The sequence below is a fragment of the Amblyraja radiata genome, chromosome 3 (genome assembly GCF_010909765.2).
Source record: "Amblyraja radiata isolate CabotCenter1 chromosome 3, sAmbRad1.1.pri, whole genome shotgun sequence".
In the NCBI taxonomy this organism is placed as follows: domain Eukaryota; kingdom Metazoa; phylum Chordata; class Chondrichthyes; order Rajiformes; family Rajidae; genus Amblyraja; species Amblyraja radiata.
The window spans coordinates 52,210,531-52,230,029 of record NC_045958.1 but is presented as its reverse complement, the minus strand read 5'-3'; the positions used below and the strand labels follow the sequence as shown (position 1 = coordinate 52,230,029).

The 19,499-nt window shown below is 42.6% G+C and overlaps 1 protein-coding gene across 1 annotated transcript in view; it reads right to left on the bottom strand.

Moving 5' to 3' along the window:
* The window catches only part of LOC116971553 (prolow-density lipoprotein receptor-related protein 1-like), a 48,372-nt gene that overhangs the window by 832 nt on the left and 28,041 nt on the right, over positions 1-19,499 (bottom strand). The window contains 10 exon segments of the mRNA XM_033018787.1: positions 181-324; positions 653-794; positions 3,062-3,201; positions 3,273-3,391; positions 9,297-9,515; positions 10,567-10,738; positions 12,468-12,605; positions 13,941-14,060; positions 18,168-18,284; positions 18,359-18,481. Of these exon segments, the coding sequence (XP_032874678.1) occupies positions 181-324; positions 653-794; positions 3,062-3,201; positions 3,273-3,391; positions 9,297-9,515; positions 10,567-10,738; positions 12,468-12,605; positions 13,941-14,060; positions 18,168-18,284; positions 18,359-18,481 (1,434 nt within the window).

The window sequence follows — 19,499 nt, the reverse complement described above, 5'->3', positions numbered from 1 at the left end:
CTTTGCAGCAGTGTGCAAAGTTAGATATAACTCTTAGGGCTAACAGAATCAAAGGATATGGGGAGAAAGCAGGAATGGGGTGCTGATCAGCCATGATCATATTTGGCTCGAAGGGCCAAATGACCTACTCCTGCAACTATTCTCTATGTTTCTATGTGCAGACTTCAAACCAGTGTTCACCTGCTTTACATTGCCTTTCATTTTCCACATCCATTCCAGATGGACAGACGCAGGTGTATTTTGGGAGCTGATCAATCTGTGGAGAAGGGAGGCACAGGTATTCACAACCTCCATTCTTCAGTTTCTCATTGCACCAATTTTTGCCTGTGGGAGCAAGAACATTTCAATGTCAGTAATTGTGATTAGAAATATAAGCGTCATCTCTGGAGGGGTGTATATTATATCAATACCCCATTTTATACACCATACAAATATTCAATATTTGATTGCATTGAGGCAGAATTCACATATTTGGAGCAAGTTTTTTAAAATAATACTTCAGCCATATGAGGTTATTGCTATGAACATTCTTGAATTGATCATTCAAAATCATCCACTTTGTCAATCCCAATTTTGCTACAGCAGTGCCAAAGATTTTGTACCAGTTAATAACCTTGGTAAAACAGTCAGGGACCTGGGACAGGTTTCTTACCAGTTGGCTGCATTAATGGGTGATAAACAATGACATCTTGAGGCTGATAAAGGTTGGAAACTAGAGTCACCACATCTCCTCCAGTATATTTGTCAACTCCATAAATGGCTGCATTTACTACATCAGCCCAGAATACGCGATCCTGAAACATGCAAAGACATTGCATTCAGAGCAAAAGGAGACAGCTAAGAACATTCACAAGAGTTGAAGAAAATCTCTAGCAATAAACAAAGCTCTGTGTAAATGTAGGCTAAAGAGCTCAACTAGAAAGATAAAATGTAAAGCAGAATTACACCAGAAATGGTACCTAATATTCCATCCAAGTGTTGACCATCCCTGCCAGTCATTGTTAGTCCTGGTATCCACATTTACAAGATATTTTTTCAGCTCATAAAATGCTTCAGCTCAAACTTCTTATTATCCTTCAATCCTTCTAACATCAAGATTAACTCAAGCTTTGCTTTTAAACCACTAGGAGTGTGCCTGTCATTAACAATAATTTATGACTGGATTGAATAGCTTAGCAAGTCATTCTACAAGATGTTGATGATGCCCATGGACTAAAGTGCAGAGGTGCAATCTCGTAACTGCTAGTCTTTGCCTCATTTCAAGATAACACTTCATACCCATCCAATACCACACTACGTTGCTTACTTTCATTAAAGGAATGTTTCCAAATTCCCTGCAGAAAGTGACCCAAAACCTCAAGTGCAAGTTATACAAGCCATTGATGGATTTTAGTTGGAAGTTTGTGCAAGTGCTTTGTTCTTGTCATAGTTATTGCATCCTTGAATTATAAACTTTCAAAAATATGGCACTTAATATTTACAAACATGGCAGGATAACATTCAATTTGTACTGCCCATTATTTCTTTGTGTACAATTAAAAAAAATATTGTGAATCATGCAAATTCTTCAATTTGTGGCAAGACTAAAGCTTACCAGTAAAATAATTACTAAGCTTGGATTTTAGATAAGCTGACGTATAGTCCATGTCCTCATTACAAGTGTTGGCACAATCACTTGGGTAGCACAGAAACTAGACCTTCCTGTCCATGCCAATCGCTCATCTACACTATGTAATAAAAAGGATCTGCAGATGCTGATTTATACCAAAGAGACAGAATGCTGGAGTAACTCAGTGGGTCAGGCAATACCTCTGGAGAAAATGGACAAGTGACATTTCTGGTTGGGATCCTTCAGACTGATTGTAGTAGGGGAGAGTGAGGGGAAAAACTGGATGTGAAGGGAAAAAAACCCAGGACAAATCAGGGCCAGCAATGGTTGACCTTAGGCAAGGCATTTCTCCAATAGTCTGGTTGTTGGCTAGAGACTTGGCCAAGACGGATACATAGTTGCAAATTGTGGAGCTGGTTAACGGACTTTTAGTAGTGGGAGGGAAGGGGAGTTTCGTTTACTTTAGTTTCGAGATAGTGTGGAAACAGGCCCTTCGGCCCACCGAGTCCGCATCAACCCCCGCACATTAACACTACCCTATACACACTACGGACAATTTTTAACATTTATACCAGGCCAATTAACCTATACGTCTTGAGTGTGGGAGGAAACCGAAGGTCTTGGAGAAAGCCCACGCGGTTACGGGGAGAACGTACAAACTGCGTACAGACAGCGCCCATAGACGGGATCGAACACGAGTCTCTGGCGCTGTCAGGATGCAACTCTACCGCTGCGTCACCATGCCGCCAGTCAGTGTTGTAGAAATTACTTAAAATGGAAGAAATCAATGTTCATACCATTGGCTTGCAAGCTACCCAAGTGCTGTTCCTCTAGTTGGCATGTGGCCTCACTCTGGCAATGGAGGCAGCCCAGGATAGAAAGATCAGTATGGGAATGTCCCATACTTACCATTCCCACACTGATCTCTCTGTCCAGGCTTTCTCTATAGCCAGAGTAAGGCCACACAAACTGGAGGAGCAGCACCTCATATTCCACTCGGATAGCTTACAGCCCAATGGTATGAACATTGGATTATTCAATCTTAGGCAACTTCTACAAACCTTTCCTCTCCTCATCCCCTCCACCTTCCAATAAAAGTCTGTTAACCAGTTCCACAGTTCACAACTACCTCTTAGCCTCTCACCTGTCTCTAGCTAATAATCAGCTCATCAGGGAACCTCCTTGCCCAAAGTCATCTGCTGCCAGTCCCAATTTGTCCTGTTTTGCTTCCAGATCTCCCCCCCCTCCCCCCCCCCCCCCCCCCCCCCCGCTCCCACTCTAATTAGTCTGAATAAGGGTCCGAATCCAAAACGTCACTTGTGCATTTTAACCAGAGATGGTGCCTGACCTGTTGAGTTACTCCAGCATTTGACACCCATCACCACTAATCAACACATGTACAAATGTCCTAAACATATTTAGACCCAAACTGCTGTTTGATTAAAGACTTGCCTCAAATACTGCAACAGCACAAGGATGACCAAGCAATTCAAAGGAGAAGAGCACCGTTCTTCTATTTTGTCCATCCAAGTCAATACTTGCCAGCACGTGCAGTTTTGAGTCAACCCAATAGAGACAGCTTTTCACAAGATCTGTGGAGAAGAAAATTATTAACCATTTGCCAAAATTAAAAGGGAAGCGAGAAAACTATTCGGTCACTTACCAAGTGTAATATCATTTGGTGATTCGATCTCTGTGGTAACCAAAGGCTGCCTATTAATGCCATTCATGCCAGCTTTTTCTATCTTCGGTGGTTCTCCAAGATCTGACCAGTAAATAAACCTTGCAAAGCAAAGCAAAAACATTTGCCATGAAATTTAATCAAGATGAACACATTATACAAGTACACCAGTGATTTTCCGACACCATTGGTTCCAGAGCCTGGCCATATTATGTTTTGCTGGACCAACAGATGTCATGCAATAATGATAAAACAATACAACTCTGAGCCACAAATTATCTCTCTCCGTGTTTCTAAAACATCACGGAATGCTGGAAACAAAATTATCAAATGTAAATTAAACTAGAAAGATTAAACGAGAACTTACCGTTTGAAGTTTGATCTTTATTTTATGAGTAGTTGAAGTGAGGGAATACGTGAAGACCCCACCAGCCCGCATGCACACCAATCTTCAGAGCAGCTGTATGAAACCACAGACTAGTTGCTGAACTTAAGCTATAGAAAGATTAAAGACCTTAGAATTACCGAATGATCTTTATAAGTAGGGTTGGGAGTGGAGTGCACGTGTTCCCTCACTTCAACTTCTCATAAAATAAAGATCAAACTTCAAACGGTAAGTTCTCGTTTTATCTTTCTATTTTATATTGAAGTCACGTGAGTGACTCCGTGAAGCCTTCAAAGCTCTGTGGTTTCATGCAGTGAACCAGTCTCCATGCAGACACACTGCTCCAAACATGGTTGAAGAAACGTACTTCATTGAAAGCATGTTAATTTTTAAACATATCCATGCTTTAATGGAAAAAACTGTCCCTTCACATCAGGGATAACCAGTTGATTCAATTAACACAACTTAAAATTCTGCTAGCAAATAAACTAGGCCTGGTAATTGGTTTATTATAAAATGTCTGAAAAGTTCGCACTTCGGCCCATCCTGCTGTCGCAAGAATGTGATCCAGCAGAACTTCCATATTACTCGCTGTCGAAATAGCTGCAGACCTGGTAGAGTGAGATTTAAAGCCTAGCGCACCTGATCTGTTCTGCTTAATTAATTAATCTATATAAAAGGTTACTTTATTATCAGATATAACCGCATTATCCAGCCTCAATTTCTGTAAAGACTGAACTCGTTGCGCTGAAATGAGCGCCATGAGCATGACCAGTTTGTAGGTGAGCTGGGGCAAAGATAATGATGCAGCCGGTGCCCAACTGCAAAGCAGTCTTAATACTATATTAACGTTCCATACCTCCCGATATCTGGGCCTAGGAGGATTTCTGTTAAAAATACCAGTGGGTGAGAACCCACAGAATGGTGTCCAGAGCCCAGCACTAAATATGATGACAAAGCACTATGAGCAGTGTTAATAGCGCTATAACTTAACTTTTTCACAAAATATAAGGTTGAAAGAAATTCCAACACATCAGCTATATCTGCCGTAAAGTAACTTATATGCGTTTTGATGCAAAAGTTCTCCCATTGTTTAATATATGAGACGTACTGCTTCTTAGTGCCATCACGCCAAGCTGCAGTGATTACATCCACTGTCCGGTCGGATAATCCGAGCCCCACGAAAGGTCTTCTCAGATTCTGCAAATTAACAGGTCGATTCGGTCATGTAGAGGATGAGGTTCCCAGAAACGGGCTGAATTAGCATATGTTTATGCCTATGAACAACCATGGGTGGTTCCTTTAATAATATTTTCAATAAAGGGAACCATGGTTGCGTAGGCCAGTTAGGCACTACTAAAATACCTGATGCGTTGTCTTGCATTCTTGCATTATCTTTTGCAAGCATCGTCCAATGAGGCAGAATGGAGGGAAAGGATAGAAAAACACTACCCCCCTCCCCCCCCCCCTCCCCTTGGTTGCCATGCTACATATCATGGTAATTGGTGATTAAGCCTGGAGGCGAACAAATCAATATCACGTGTCCCATAACGAGCTATAATGTCGTTGAATACTTCCTGATTCAACATCCACTCAGTTCGATCACTGAATCTTCAAGATCTAGCATCTGCTACCCTATTAAATCTGCCCGGCAAGTGAGCAGCTGAAATCCAAATGCTCCTGTCTATACACCAATCCCAAATAAGATTAGCCAAAGTATCACAGGATACTGATTTGTTTCCACCCATGTGATTAACATATGCCACTGCCGTTGAGTTATCCATTTGAAGTCTAATATGCACATCATGTAGCTTCCCACAGTAAGCTTTCAAGGCATAAAATGCTGCCAGCATTTCCAGATAATTGATACCATATTTACGCCTAAAGCGTAACTCCTCCTTGTGCCATCTGCCACAACAACTAGAGATGATGTTAGTAGCACCGCATCCCAGTTCACTCGCATCTCTCTGCAGTGTTGTTGTCGGTTTACTAGACAAAAAAATGCCGGAGCAACGTTGAATATTGGTCATCCACCATTGTAACTCAGCTTTAGATTTGGGCAACAACTGCATAGGTCTGTCGAAATGACCTTTGTGGAATCTAAGTGCCTGACCCGTTGCACGCTCCAGATTCCGATAATGCAAAGGCCCGAACCATGTGGCTGGAAAGGTAGTTACTATTTTGCCAATAACTCTAGCCACCTGCCGAATAGATGTTTTTTTCCCTAATCAGAAGATTAGAACAAGCTTCCATCAAATCTAGTTTTTTCCCCATGGGCAGGGTCACAGACATCTCCACTGAATTGATAATAAACCCCAAATAATCAATAGACCTAGTTGGTATCAATCTGGATTTGGCTGGATGGATGATAAACCCCAATTTCTCAAAATTGAGCTTGGCAGCTGAAACAGCTAGCTTAGCAAGATGCAGTGTTCTCCCGATGATCAGATAATCATCTATATAGCCCACAATAATATGTCCTTCAGCTCTAAGCAGGGCAAGCACTGGTTTAAGCAGTTTGGTAAATAACCGAGGGGCTGAGCTTAAACCATTAGGTAACACCTTAAATTGCCATGGCTGCCCCATCCAGCTAAACTTCAGATATCTCCGGTGATCCTTGTGAATCGGAACCGAATAATATGAATCCTTGAGATCGATGGATGCCATAAAGCAACCGTCGGAAATTAGCTGCTTAGTATTATGGAAATTCTCTATTTTAAAATGTCTATACTGCACATGTGAGTTGAAGTTTGCCAAATCAAGGATGATACAGCATCCACCATTTTTCTTCTCCCTCGAGAATATGTTAGAGATGTATTGATCCTTTTCATGAACTGATCTCTCAATTACTCCTTTTTTATGCAATGCGTGTATTTCTGCTTGCATATCCAAAGTGTCTTTTTTGGAGCGAGTATACGCCCGACTCGGCGTAATGAATTCGGCAATAACTCAATTTTGAAACCCATTATACTGTGCAATATAGACGGGTTCGAGGTTATCTGACGCCATTCGTGCAAAAACAGACTTAACCTGCCACCGACTTGTAATTCCTCCGCACACCCCATGTGACTGATGGAAACAGACCCACCTACCTCAAAAGGTTCTAGGTGGTTTAACACCAGGGCCAGCAGACCCTAATTTCGGTTCGGTCTTTTCCCCTTCGCTCTGAAAGCTTGAGCTGTTGTGAACTGAGGCTGCCGCATCTTCCAGGATGGGCGAGATGGGCCTTGGCCTAAAAAAGACATGTGACTGGGTTTAAACTGAGCAAATCTGAAATTCTCACCAGCCTCAGAGAACCGCTTCCTGCTGGTTGAGGCGTAGGGGTGATAACGCCGGAGGAGGGGAGTCTTGCCCATATAGGATGTCTTGATCATGCCAGCAGCTTTTAATTCCTCCTGCAAGTCCTTGACCCGCTTACTCAAATCTTCTCCGAAGAGGAATTTAGGAGGCTGAATATTGCTGGTCCTGCATAAATGTGCGAATTTGGGACTCAATTCTGGCTTAATGCCGTCTATTCGGAAGCAGTTGATCTCGAAATGAGCGTTGCACAGCAGTGCCATTGCATCCTGCTGAGCTTCTGACAGCTGAACCTCATCCACCGACCTAGCAAAGGCCGTTAAACCTGCAGACAATAGCCTCAGGATCCGTTGCAGCTTCATTTCTCTGGATCACGTACTGGACCCGATGTTTTCCCAAATAGTGGCGTTAACTATGGGCACATTCAAGGTCTTGCAATTCTCCGGACTGGGATATCTCCCAGCCGTTTTCCACTATAATCTCTTCCTTCAGCTGGTGGGAAGTGAGGTAGCTGATGCTTCTGGCCAACTCCTCTTGAAGGGGCTTGCCCGTCCCCGAGGCAACAGCAAATTTAGAGGCAAGAGCGGGCAAATCTGCCTTATGCGATTCACGCACATCATGCATTAAAGCATGGGACTCAGGCACATATTCATATTCCGAGTCAGCTGTATACTGATCTCCAACACTCCCCTCGTCCGAGTAGGAGGAATATAGCAACCAGGAGTTGCCACAGGCGTTTGAGTCGAACTGTCTGTGTATGCCTCCGTAGCACGGAGCATATTATGTGCCAGCATCTTTTCCATTAGATGCTCCAACTGAGACAAACGGCCAATCACATCTGTCATAGATGTGGGAGCAGCATCCTCCTGGCCTGAATCGTCCGACAGGACTTGTCTCATCGATTTTGCTTTGGTTTTCCCCCCCTTCGGGGCTGCCAAGCTGTTCCCTTTAGGAGCCGAATCAGAGCTAGCTGTGCAGACCGGAGCTGCCACCGGCTTCCCGCAGTCTTCTGCTGCCGGTTTCACAACGGCCCGTCTTGGTTTTGCCCTAGGCTTTTCCATAGTAAAAAAACCTGGAGACACGTTGGAGTTAAATCACACAAAACGCTCCCTGTGCACATTTGCACTTACCTAAAAGGTTTTTAAACTTACCGCTGGGGAGACCGACGTTCCCCCCAGCCAAACCTCGCGCCATGCGTTGACGTATTGACGCGCATGCAGACTGGCAGGCTCTTCATGTAGTCAGTCATGTGACTTCGATATAAAATTGCAGCATAACTTGCATTTCTTGCATGGGCAGCCTAGACGCCGGGGGAAGGGGCAAGATATCGGCCCGCAAATTTGGTTTCTGAAGTAAGCGATGGGAACGGGTCCACCAGTTCTGGCTGGAGTTCCAGAGCCCCGGCTGCAGGGGGCAAATTCAACCTACCAGCCGCGGAAATCTTAATGTCATAAGTGATAGGAGCAGAATTAGGTCATTCAACCCATCCAGTCGACTCCGCCATTCTATCATGGCTGATCTATATCTCCCTCCTAACCCCATTCTCCTGCCTTCTCTCCATTACCCCGACACCCGTACTAATCAAGTCCTGATGAGATAGAGATTGGCTGCCACATCTGCTCATGTGCCACATTTTCAGGGGGTCCTCTGGAGAGATGGGGGGGGGGGCTCTCGCATTTTGTCAGGATTAAATGTGGTGCTGGACCATCAGTTGCCAGAAAATTGGTGGTGAACCTACATTATATATGGAATATCAAAATTGTTGCTTTGTTACCCATACCAGGGATATTGAACCTGGGCCTAATCTTGGCATTCTGCACCCTGTAGTCCACCCATCTTCATGCAGTTAGCCTCATTTTACACCCATTAGAAGCAGGAAGAGAGACTTTTTTGGGACCTGGATAGGCAATGGAACTTTCATCTAGTCTGAGTGAACACATGAGACAGCCATTGCAACCATGCTATTAAATCAATGCCAACAGTGTTTAGCAGGAAAGGAAACATTTGGCCTCGATTGGCATAGTAGTCCTTTGAGAAATCAATTTAGATCAATATTTGATATATATCTATGACTTGATATACAAAACCTGGAAACAGACATGTATGAAAACTGTTTCATATTGGTTGGTAGGGAGGCGACATGGATATAATGATAGACAAACAAGACTAAATAACCTATAACTCCCAAAAAAGTGATGATTACTTGCACTTTGTTTGCTTTAATATCCCCTTCACCCAATTGCACCTACCCACCCCGAAATAAACCATTGAGATTCAAATGACTTTTAAAAAAATACCAAGACAAAGTGTTCAAGATATAGTACCCCGACAGTGGATCAACTGCCACAGACGTTGGTTCTCCTAGGCTTGTGTTAAAGAGTATCTTCTTTTGAACGCCATCAAATGAGGCCACAGATATAGTTTTAGCACCATGGTCAGTCCAGTAAATGTGCTTATAGATCCAGTCCACCGCAATGCCCCTTGGAATGTCAACATCAAGAATTCTTGAAGCACTTGCAGTTTTTCCCTCATGCATGGGCAAACTAAGGATGAAAAGTAAAACAGAACATGAAGTTTAGTTGCTTTTGCTGTGCTAGTCCAAAGTTAATTAGCGCCAGGATCAAGCTCAATAGTATCGTTAAAATATAATCATGTTTTTACATGCACAAAATGATGCTTTAAAATTTAGGCTGCAGACTGAATTGCAGATCTAGACTTGTAGCCTTAAATTAAAGGGCAAACATTCAGAAACATGAGTTTTATTGCAATGTTAAATAGTCAAAACTTTAATTGAACATTCCAAAACTGGGTTAAGATCAGGAAAGACTAATCATCAACTTTGCTTTCTGAATATGAACATATTAGCCAAGTACAAAGGAACAAGGAACAATGCTGGCCTTCATAACAAGCGGATTTCAGTATAGGAGTAAAGAGGTTCTTCTGCAGTTGTATAGGGCTCTCGTAAGACCACATCTGGAGTATTGTGTACAGTTTTGGTCTCCTAAGTTGAGGAAGGACATCCTTGTGATTGAGGCAGTGCAGCTTAGGTTCATGAGATTGATCCCTGGGATGGTGGGACTGTCATATGAGGAAAGATTGAAAAGACTAGGCTTGTATTCACTGGAGTTTAGAAGGATGAGGGGGTTTCTTATAGAAACATATAAAAATTATAAAAAGGCTGGACGAGCTAGATGCTGGAAATTTTTTCCCAATGTTGGGCGAATCCAGAACCAGGTTGCCACAGTCTTAGAATAAAGGGGAGGCCGTTTAAGATTTAGGTGAGAAAAAAAACTTTTTCACCCAGAGAGTTGTGGATTTGTGGAATTCCCTGCCACAGAGGGCAGTGGAGGGCAAATCACTGGATGGATTTAAGAGAGAGTTAGATAGAGCTCTAGGGGCTAATGGAATCAAGGGATATGGGGAGAAGGCAGGCACGGGTTATTGATTGGTGACGATCAGCCATGATCACAATGAATGGGGGTGCTGGCTTGAAGGGCCGAATGGCCTCCTCCTGCACCTATTTTCTATGTTTATGGCTTGAATGCAAACTTAGGCATTGTAACATTTAGTTGCAGTAATTTCAGAACTCATTACCTGAAGATAGCCCGCTGACCCACGTCAGCCAAGAAGATTCTCCCCTCTGCAATATCAGCATCCAGTGCTACAGCATTTCTCAGTTGTGTAGCAACCTGTGTGTACTCCTGGTCATGCAATCCTAGCATCCGGATTTCATGGCGATTTGTGAAGATCAAGGAAGGTTCCTTGCCTGGACAGGACCACATTCAAGTTGTTTTTCAAATACAAAGTACATTCAGGAACAACCTTTAATGTGTACACAAAGTCGGAAATAATAATGTTGGTAAGCTCGAGGCCCAACAATCAACGGGTAGGTGGATTTTTTGTGGACCAAGAGTCATAGTAACCACAAAAATACTATTTGAAGAGATTCTTTTAACCACACTTACAGTTGGCTGAACCCTCAACTACATTTTACCACCCACTCCTGGACAGAGTAAGAGTGTTTTGGGTCCTGGCCTCCAAGCTCAGATCATCCTTTGTAATTTCTACTGAAACCTTCCATGCAAATATTGCGGAGACCTTTTCCTTCATTACTTGTGGATCTGCTCTCCCATCTCCACCGACCAAGTCTTTCCCCTCCACCACCACCCTTGACCTCACCCCTTCCTACCATCCAGACATTCAAACAGTGTTTTTTAATGAAGCAATGATCCACTTGCACTCTCTCAATCTAGTGCATCGCATTTAGTATTCACTGAATGGTCTACTCTGCATTGGAAAAACAAAACATCAGGTGATTACATTTCAAAACCCTTTGTTCAATCTTCAGGGGTTAGTGAATCTGTGGAATTATTTGCCACAGAAGACCGTGGAGGCTGTAAATTGATTAAAAATATATTTTTATATTTATATTATTTTTTAAAAAATGGTGGAGATTGACAGATTCTTTATCAGTACAAGTGTCAGGGTTATGGCGAGATGGCAGGAGAATGGGGTTGAGTGGGAAAGATCGATCAGCCACGATTGAATGGCGGAGTAGACTTGATGGGCCAAATGGCCTAATTCTGCTCCTAAAATTTATGAACTGCACTTCACTAGTTCTCCATCTCATTGAGCTGGCACTTGTTTCCTCCAGCACTTTTCCAAGCAGGCCCTTTGAAACTGAAGGATCATACCATTATTAGCAACATTCTCTTTGGGCATTAGCTGGAGTTTCCAACCTTAACTTTCGGTTGAACTCAAGTCATTCTTTGGACTGAGTTTTTTTTTTACACCACCCATTCTGACATGGTAGCAAAAAAATTGCAGTGCTGAGAGATCATGAATTAATTATTTTCCATTGAAACAGCTGCTAAGTTTCAAAAACAATTTGTCAGTCATTGTTCAAGTGCAGCTCCAGAGAGATATAATTAAATATAATTGAGCCATATATCTGATTAAAAAGCTTCTACAACAGATTAGGAATGAACCTTTCAGACATGCTCCACATAAAGTACAAGCTTCAATTCAATTAGTAGAATTTCAACAGCAAACTGCATTTGCTTCCAATATCTAGTTTGGTGCCCATACTAGGTTTTCCCTTCCTTGATTACCAACTTTGATTCGATGAATGAAATCAGGATGAAAGTGCTATGTATATTTTAGATTTAGAATAGTTTAAAGTATTTCAAATGAACAGTTTATACACCCTAGCAATGTTGCAAGTAACAAGCATTGCCCATATAAAATGCTCTTCCGCAGCTGTTAAATTCAAACCTGTTGATTAAATTTTAGTCCAAGACCTTTCCCCCCCACCTAATTTAAACTCCATTGTCTACAAGTTTAAAACTAATTGGCATGTTGCATGAAATGATGGGAATAAGGGCACAATTTCCACCTCATGCATATCAGAAATATCTCAGGCCAGTTCTCAATCTGCAATAACTACACGAGTGGGGCACAATACTATTGATCACCATTACTGGTTAAAAGCCAACAATACTTGCTTCCTACTGCCTTGCAGACTTGATTAATAGAATCCAAGCGATATCCTGCAAAACATCCGCATTTGTAGCTTCCTTTCAAATTAATACAAATTTGACTGCAGATGCCAGGATTTTCACACTCATTAATATCTGTAGAGTTGAAAACAAAATTCATAATTTTTTAAGACATCCGAATAGTATTTTTTATTAATTAAACTAGGCTGGGTTTGCTAACAAATTTAATACACAAGATACAGACTTTTTGCAAATACAAAATGTTTACCAACTACCAGATTATTTCTGAAAACTTCCTTCAATCCAATACATTAGAATGTATTCCACAAGGTACAACACCAAAGAACATCTCCCAACTTAGACCTTTCTGGTTTCAGGAGGAAGTGCTGCCTTTGAATTACTGCTATCCATACAAAAGGCACTTTGCATTTGTCAGTGAATTAAAGAATTTTGAACCAATTTCAGTGACAATAGATGCAAGTATATTCCAGCGCTGCCGCACTGGTGAGTAAGGCAAGGCAGCGCCTTTACCACCTCAGGCAATTGAGGAAATTCAGAGTGTCTCTGAGGATCCTCCAGTGCTTCTACTCAGCGGCTGTGGAAAGCATCTTGTCTGGAAACATCACAATTTGGGTTGGGAACTGCTCTGCCCAGGACAAGTAGGCTCTGCAGAGAGTCGGCCAAACGCACTATGGGAACTACACTCGTCCCCCATGCAGGAACTGTATATCAGAAGGTGCAAATCCAGAGCCAACAAGGTCATGGGGGGCCCCTTCCACCCCAGCAACAGACTGTTCCAGCTGCTACGGTCAGGTAAACGCCTCCGTTGCCATGCTGTGAAAACAGAGAGGATCAGAAGGAGTTTCTTCCCAGAAGCCATTAGGACTGTAAACTATCTCACCAGGGACTAACTTACTGAACCAATTTACTGTTGTGTTGTGTCTTTTTAAATTGCTGTGTCTTCTTTTTTTTTTCTCCCACAAATATGCAATTACTGATTCTGATCCATTCTGTTTTGTAGTTTTTTTTGCACAATCCGCAGGCATTGCCACTTTTCATTTCACTGCACATCTCGTATGCATATGTGACGAATAAACTTGACTTGTCATTGGTCTCAGCACACAGCATGGATCAAGTTGCTACTCAAGGAACTTTAGTGTTCACCAAATGTCTTAAATAACTTCATTAAACATGGATTGCGAGGCAGGAAACCTGCTCATCTGCTGAACAGCCAGCATTTGGCCAGTTCTAATGCTTACAGCAGTTGTATTTCTGGTTAATGGATGGCTTCTGATTTTAGTGGAGGTTGTGAACACATTGATGAACTCCAAGTTCTTACTAGATTTGAATTTTGCCCGATATCCAGCATATTCAGATCATCAATGCCTTGCATGATCCAATTACTAAATTGCCAAATAGTCATGTTTAAAAGAAGTCACCTTGTGCTGCGAATGTAAAGAATTAACGCACCTTCACAGATCTTTCCGTCAATCAGCTCAAAGCCAGAAGAGCAATCACATTCATAACCTATGGCAAAATCTCTGCAAATGTGGGAACAACCACCATTGTTTTCCAAGCATTCATTTAAGTCTGCAAAAAAAGAAAACATTTTAACTTCACTGTTGACAATCTTCATAGCCAGAGATTCTGTTAAGGACTTAAGGGCCTGTCCCACGTGGAGTCAGTTTTTATAGATATGTGAAGAGAAAGAGATTAGTTAAAACAAATGTAGGTCATTTGCAGTCGGAAACAGGTGAATTAATCATGGAGAACAAGGATATGGCAGACCAATTGAATAACTACTTTGGTTCCGTCTTCACTAAGGAAGACATAAATAATCTGCCGGAAATAGCAGGGGACCGGGGGTCAAAGGAGATGGAGGAACTGAGTGAAATCCAGGTTAGTCGGGAAGTGGTGTTGGGTACATTGAATGGATTAAAGGCCGATAAATCCCCAGGGCCAGATAGGCTGCATCCCAGAGTACTTAAGGAAGTAGCTCCAGAAATAGTGGATGCATTAGTGATAATTTTTCAAAACTCTTTAGATTCTGGAGTAGTTCCTGAGGATTGGAGGGTAGCTAATGTAACCCCACTTTTTAAGAAGGGAGGGAGAGAGAAAACGGGGAATTACAGACCAGTTAGTCTAACATCGGTAGTGGGGAAACTGCTAGAGTCAGTTATTAAAGATGGTATAGCAGCACATTTGGAAAGTGGTGAAATCATTGGACAAAGTCAGCATGGATTTACGAAAGGTAAATCATGTCTGACGAATCTTATAGAATTTTTCGAGGATGTAACTAGTAGAGTGGATAGGGGAGAACTAGTGGATGTGTTGTATCTGGACTTTCAGAAGGCTTTCGACAAGGTCCCACATAAGAGATTAGTATACAAACTTAAAGCACTTGGATAGGCTGGGTGAGTGGGCAAATGTTTGACAGATGCAGTATAATGTGGATAAATGTGAGGTTATCCACTTTGGTGGCAAAAATAGGAAAGCAGATTATCTAAATGGTGGCCGATTAGGAAAAGGGGAGATGCAACGAGACCTGGGTGTCATGGTACACCAGTCATTGAAAGTAGGCATGCAGGTGCAGCAGGCAGTGAAGAAAGCAAATGGTATGTTAGCTTTCATAGAAAAAGGATTTGAGTATAGGAGCAGGGAGGTTCTACTGCAGTTGTACAGGGTCTTGGTGAGACTACACCTGAGTATTGCGTACAGTTTTGGTCTCCAAATCTGAGGAAGGACATTCTTGCCATAGAGGGAGTACAGAGAAGGTTCACCAGACTGATTCCTGGGATGTCAGGACTTTCATATGAAGAAAGACAGGATAGACTCGGCTTTTACTCGCTAGAATTTAGGAGATTGAGGGGGGATCTTATAGAAACTTACAAAATTCTTAAGGGGTTGGACAGGCTAGATGCAGGAAGATTGTTCCCGATGTTGGGGAAGTCCAGGACAAGGGGTCACAGCTTAAGGATAAGAGGGAAATCCTTTAAGACCGAGATGAGAAAAACATTTTTCACACAGAGAGTGGTGAATCTCTGGAACTCTCTGCCACAGAAGGTAGTTGAGGCCAGTTCATTGGCTATATTTAAGAGGGAGTTAGATGTGGCCCTTGTGGCTAAAGGGATCAGGGGATATGGAGAGAAGGCAGGTAAGGGATACCGAGTTGGATAATCAGCCATGATCATATTGAATGGCGGTGAAGGCTCGAAGGGCCGAATGGCCTACTCCTGCACCTATTTTATATGTATCTATGTATCTATAATGCACGCCATGCGCGTCAGGTGCGCGTTACGATGTGCGCATGACGCGTAAAAGATGTCACGTCGTGCGTCGTGACATGTAAATTATGTCGCGTAAATGACGCGCAAATAACGCCAAAGTGGGTTGAACAGGTTCCAACACGACTTCCAGGTAGAGGATGATTATCCCCAGGAACTGGTCACTAACTTTGATAATCTGCGCATTTGCATTGGCCATTTCACAAAACAGAAGACTGAAATGTGTCTGCCAGTCTGAAACATAGAAACATAGAAAATAGGTGCAGGAGTAGGCCATTCGGCCCTTCGAGCCTGCACCGCCATTCAATATGATCATGGCTGATCATCCAACTCAGTATCCCGTACCTGCCTTCTCTCCATACCCTCTGATCCCCTTAGCCACAAGGGCCACATCTAACTCCCTCTTAAATATAGCCAATGAACTGGCCTCGACTACCCTATGTGGCAGAGAGTTCCAGAGATTCACCACTCTGTGTGAAAAAAGTTCTTCTCATCTCGGTTTTAAAGGATTTCCCCCTTATCCTTAAGCTGTGACCCCTTGTCCTGGACTTCCCCAACATCGGGAGCAATCTTCCTGCATCTAGCCTGTCCAACCCCTTAAAAATTTTATAAGTTTCTATAAGATCCCCTCTCAATCTCCTAAATTCTAGAGAGTATAAACCAAGTCTATCCAGTCTTTCTTCATTAGACAGTCCTGACATCCCAGGAATCAGTCTGGTGAACCTTCTCTGCACTCCCTCTATGGCAATAATGTCCTTCCTCAGATTTGGAGACCAAAACTGTACGCAATACTCCAGGTGTGGTCTCACCAAGACCCTGTACAACTGCAGTAGAACCTCCCTGCTCCTATACTCAAATCCTTTTGCTATGAAAGCTAACATACCATTCGCTTTCTTCACTGCCTGCTGCACCTGCATGCCTACTTTCAATGACTGGTGTACCATGACACCCAGGTCTCGCTGCATCTCCCCTTTTCCTAGTCGGCCACCATTTAAATAATGAAGGGGATTGACCTGAAACACCATCTCTCCAGAGATGCTACCTGACCCACTGAGTTACTCCAGCATTTTTGTGTCTATCTTTGGTGTAAACCAGCATCTGCCGTACCTTCCTACACATACTGAAATGTGTTCCATGACAATCCTTCCTGTAACTGTGTGAAATGGACTCTGCAAATGGAATCTATGATTGTGACAAATTCAGCTTTCCAATCAGATCTTGTCTAGTTTAGAGCCTTTAATTTCTTTAAATGAACAAACTGTATGCTCAAGGTGATGCTGCTAATACGAATCATGGAAGGTAAACTGATGCCCAAGACAAATCCAGAGTAGAAATGGGTATGCAACGCTGATGTTTATTCAGTTTAATCAGCACCGTGCACATCAAAATGAACATGACCTTAACCAACGAGAACCACATTTACAAGTGGACAGCATGGTGGCGCAGCACTAGAGTTCCTGCCTTACAGCGCCTGCAGTGCCAGAAACTCGGGTTCGATCCTGACTACAGGTGCTGTCGGTACAGAGTTTGTATGTTCTCCCTATGACCGTGTAGGTTTTCTCCGAGATCTTCCGTTTTCTCGCACATGCCAAAGATATACAGGTAGGTAAGTTAATTGACTTGGTATATGTGTAAATTGTCCTTAGTGTGTGTAGTGTTAATGTGTGGGGATCGCTGGTCGGTGCGGACTCGGTGGGCCGAAGGAACTGTTTCCGCACTGTATCTCCAAAACTAAAATAGGCCATAACCTGAAGAGATTGCCCAATTCAGTTCCTCACATGTGTTTTTTTTACCCAGTCTTTGGCAACAATATCAGGTTGTCAGATCAAGGTTGCTTAATGTCTGACAGTTAGAAAAGTTGCTGCTCCCTCAACCTTGATGACCAAATTCTCACCAACCCTCACTCAAAGTCAACATTTTACATTCACATTTCTCTGATAAAGCCACACTGCCTACAACCGTTAATTTGTGCCTATATATTTTGCTTCACCCGAGAATCCATTTTTGGAATCATTGGACTTGCCAATAAAACTGGGTGGCTAGGAGCATCTGGAGATTGTTGTTATTCCTTGCAATTGTAGCTCAGGCATTGGGGTGACAAAGTACAGTACACTTCTAAAGTACAGCAAAGATGGTAAAAGTGCTTGAGAGGTTTAGGACATGTAGTTTTAGATGTGTAGGAAGAGGCAGATGCTGGTTTAAACAGTAGACACAAGAAGTTGGGGTAACTCAGCGGGACAGGCAGCATCTCTGGAGAGAAGGAATGGGTGACGTTTCGGTTCGGGACCCTTCTTCAGACTCTGCTTAAGTAGGATGCGTGCAGATAAAGATCGTTTCAAAGTCATGCAATGCAGAGGGTAGAGTTGGTATTCCTGGTTGAGAGAAAGTATAAAAGTCGTGTGAGGATACTTACGGCATAACTGGAGAGGCTCATCACTCCAGTCCTTGCAATCTGCATGCCGATTACAGAGTTTGATTTGATCTATGCATTCTCCACTTTGACATTTAAAGTCATTGGGACCTGTGCATTCTTGATAGGGAATAAAGCATGTCAGAATTTTTGAGAAGCATGTTAACGTCTGTCCAGTTGCATTGTATACTTACCATTCTTGCAATTCAGCTCATCATTACCATCAGAGCAATCCTTAAACCCATTACATGCCTTGCTTTTTGAAATGCAGCTGCCATCACCACATTGAAAGGAATCTGGTCGGCATGTCAGAGAAGCTAAAAATACAACACAGTTTGCATTCAGGCTGTTCCACAATAAGAATCAAATTCTGGGTACATCTGACAACCTTGCACCCCACTTCTACCAATTCCAGAACAGAGCGAAAATACTGAAGATGGCTGTTCTACCTACAATACCCCACCATTTAATCTAGGTCAGATATATTCTGCCATAAGGAAAACTAATTGTAAGCTCAACTGATGAATAAGCCTCATATTATAAATTAGTGTAATTTGGGTATCTCTCAAGTCAAGAAGTGATTAGAGTTAAACTAAATGTAACCATTGAGCCAGTTCTATCATTTTCTTCAAGACTGACTAGTGTTGAACTGTCTCAAACTAACAGATAACAGTGATGGTCAGTATTAATGCTATGGGCTGAAGGGCTTCTTCTAATGCTGTATGTAATGTTGCATGCAGGTGCAGCAGGCAGTGAAGAAAGCGAATGGTATGTTAGCATTCATAGCAAAAGGATTTGAGTATAGGAGCAGGGAGGTTCTACTGCAGTTGTACAGGGTCTTGGTGAGACCACACCTGGAGTATTGCGTACAGTTTTGGTCTCCAAATCTGAGGAAGGACATTATTGCCATAGAGGGAGTGCAGAGAAGGTTCACCAGACGGATTCCTGGGATGTCAGGACTTTCATATGAAGAAAGACTGGATAGACTCGGCTTGTACTCGCTAGAATTTAGGAGATTGAGGGGGGATCTTATAGAAATCTACAAAATTCTTAAGGGGTTGGACAGGCTAGATGCAGGAAGACTGTTCCTGATGTTGGGGACGTCCAGGACAAGGGGTCACAGCTTAAGGATAGAGGGGAAATCCTTTAGGACCAAGATGAGAAAAACATTTTTCACACAGAGTGGTGAATCTCTGGAACTCTCTGCCACTGAAGGTAGTTGAGGCCAGTTCATTGGCTATATTTAAGAGGGAGTTAGATATGTCCCTTGTGACTAAAGGGATCAGGGGGTATGGAGAGAAGGCAGGTACAGGATACTGAGTTGGATGATCAGCC